The following is a 2,579-nucleotide window of genomic DNA, read 5'->3' on the forward strand; positions in this document are numbered from 1 at the left end:
TCGGAAGGACCAAGTGAGGCGGGCCACGGCCTTTATCAGGGGAAAATAACTGATACCGCGCTATCGCAGCCAGCCATCAAGTTGAACCCCAAACCAGACAATCGAATCAACTTCTTGATTATTTTAGGTTTCAAGATTGATTTCGCTTCAATAGATTTCGCTAACACAGAAAAACCGAACAATTTCAATGGAATTTAAAAAAAAAGTGGATAAAATGAAAAATTAATTAATAATCAGTTTTATACCTAACATAAAGTTTATTAGAATTGATTACGTCATGTATATAACTTTGATATCGTTTGTAACATTATGGACAGCAGTAAATGGTAAGAAATATTAATTTAAAAAAAATAGTCGAAAACAACACACTGATCAAAGATGCGTCGTTCAACTGATGAATATTAAACTAGGATTCACTTAATATTTTAGCACAGAAATTTCGTATGGACTATATGTGGGCTCATGCATTTAAAACGTTCTACCGACTGCATGATTTGGCTACAAATTGGCAACAAGCTCGTCAGATCTGCGAAGCGGAGGGCACATCTCTTCTTGTTCCCGGATCGCTTGAGGAAATGGAAAATCTTAAACTTCTCATCAGTAATATGAAAGCTCACTACACTGCTATTTTCATTGGGATACATGACCAATTTTCTGAGGGTGACTTCGTTACTATCAAAGGTGTCTTGTCTTGTCCGTTTAGTTCATGAAATTATTTATTTTTTGACTTGGCTTTATTTCATTTATTATTCTTGAATGAATGCTTCGGAGGAATTATAAAATCATAGAGTAAAAATGGGTATATTATATTGCAGGGGAACCCATAACAGGAACAATATTAGAATTACTTTGGGCAGACGGTCGACCAGATAACGGAAATGACACTGAAGATTGTGTTGTCATGACAAGAGAGGGACTCTTTGATGACAGACCTTGCTATGACATATATCCATTTGTTTGCAAAATTCTAGGCAACGAAAGTAGATTCAATGATAAGTGTGAAGGATATGACATGGGTAAGATTGTGTATAAAGACCAGAATTTAATGTCCTATTTTTTATGATAGAGGACTAACTTATGTTTTCTTATGTCACTAAATGACTTGACTTACTTAAAGTTCTATGTGCCCGTAGTGAGGCAGAGGGCGTCTACAGTGCGCCGCCAGTTCGGTCTATCTTGGGCTCTGCGTTTGGTCTCGGGCCATGTCAGCCCAATCGCCTTCATGTCGTCAGCTACTGATGTCACTAAATACTTTTTAAATATTAGGCCTTCATAGCTGATAAATTAGAGTAAAATAAAGAAGATAAACAGATGAAAGGAGAACGCGTTTGAAAACCTGTGTATTACGTACAAGATAAGGGAGTTTAAACATGATTTACAATCAGAGTACTATTAAATACTAACCAGAGATGTATTAATTCAATTTATTCAGGTTACGTACTTCATGAAAACGGAAAATGTTACAAGTTTCACTCAGAACCGTTATCTTGGTATGATGCTTATCACGTTTGTATGTTAGAAGAAGGAAGCCTTTGTGTCCTCAACTCAGCAGAAGAGGCCAGTCTTGTAGTCAGTATGCTCGGGGAACATCTCAACAACAATGCTCCTGATTCCCACATGTTGCATATAGGGTTTACGGATTTAATGTTTCCTTTTCAATACAGAACAATTACAGGTACAGTATATTGTTTTTTATTACTATTTAAATCATTCAGAATATAATTTTTTGTAACATAACATGCTTTGATTAAATCGGGTTACAGCTTAAGTTATAACAGTTAATAGTAATTGCTTAATTTAAAAGGCAATTAAAATTATATTAGCCTACAGGTGAGACGTTAGAAGAAGCAGGATATTCCTCATGGAGTCCATTGCAGGAAGGTATGAGAAATCTAAAGAACTACAGATGCGGAGCACTTTCGAGAACAGGTTTCCTCAAAACAACGTCATGCTTACATCCGGCTATGTTCTTATGTGAAAAATTAAAAAAATCTACTTTAGATTAAAAATAAATTTTACCAAAATGTGTCTATGAAGTCATTAAATAAGATTTAAATAATTTCTTCGTAAATGAGTATTAATAGATTGTAATGTTATATTTTACCCATATATATAATCAATGATTTGTCAAAAGTTTAAGTTAAAAGTTTGCACATGCGTATCTAACTTAAAAACAATAAGTAAGCGATCAAACTTTATTGTAAAACTAGCAGTCGCCCGCGACTCCGTCCGCGTGGATATCTAAAAAAACTTAATTAGTTTAGCCCACCCATCCATCCATCCATCCACATCACATCCATCTAAACATTCGCATTTATAATATTAGTAAGTTAAATAAAAAGCATGTCTTCAAGGCATAACTTCGAAAAAAAAATTCAGCCATATCAGTAAAGCCGTTCTTGAATTATAAATAGTGTAACTAACACAACTTTCTTTTATATATATGTATATATATAAGATTTTTCATGGTCCATTGGACGATTTTGTTGTGTTACTATTTGAAAACCCAGATATCGTGGTCGGAATATAAAATGCATTTCATTATACATTACATTTCATAATGGTACTTGCAAAAGACA

The 2,579-nt window shown here is 34.2% G+C and overlaps 1 protein-coding gene across 1 annotated transcript; it reads left to right on the forward strand.

The window, feature by feature from the left end:
• Positions 1 to 258: 258 nt before the first annotated feature.
• LOC106124202 (C-type mannose receptor 2) lies at positions 259 to 2,020 on the forward strand. The gene is made up of 5 exons (XM_013320672.1): positions 259 to 326; positions 430 to 681; positions 816 to 1,016; positions 1,433 to 1,675; positions 1,831 to 2,020. Exons 1-5 carry the CDS (start codon positions 278 to 280, stop codon positions 2,004 to 2,006), a joined length of 921 nt encoding a protein of 306 aa, XP_013176126.1. The 5' UTR covers positions 259 to 277; the 3' UTR covers positions 2,007 to 2,020.
• Positions 2,021 to 2,579: the final 559 nt, after the last annotated feature.

This window comes from Papilio xuthus, unplaced genomic scaffold (genome assembly GCF_000836235.2).
Source record: "Papilio xuthus unplaced genomic scaffold, Pxut_1.1 DF825946.1, whole genome shotgun sequence".
Lineage (NCBI taxonomy): Eukaryota > Metazoa > Arthropoda > Insecta > Lepidoptera > Papilionidae > Papilio > Papilio xuthus.

Excerpts from the sequence above, each read along its gene's own strand:
- LOC106124202 (XM_013320672.1), top strand. The coding sequence starts at position 278 with ATGTATATAACTTTGATATCGTTTGTAACATTATGGACAGCAGTAAAT. Across the intron at positions 1,017-1,432 it reads GTGTGAAGGATATGACATGG|GTTACGTACTTCATGAAAAC; the intron begins GTAAGATTGTGT and ends CAATTTATTCAG. Across the intron at positions 1,676-1,830 it reads TCAATACAGAACAATTACAG|GTGAGACGTTAGAAGAAGCA; the intron begins GTACAGTATATT and ends ATTAGCCTACAG.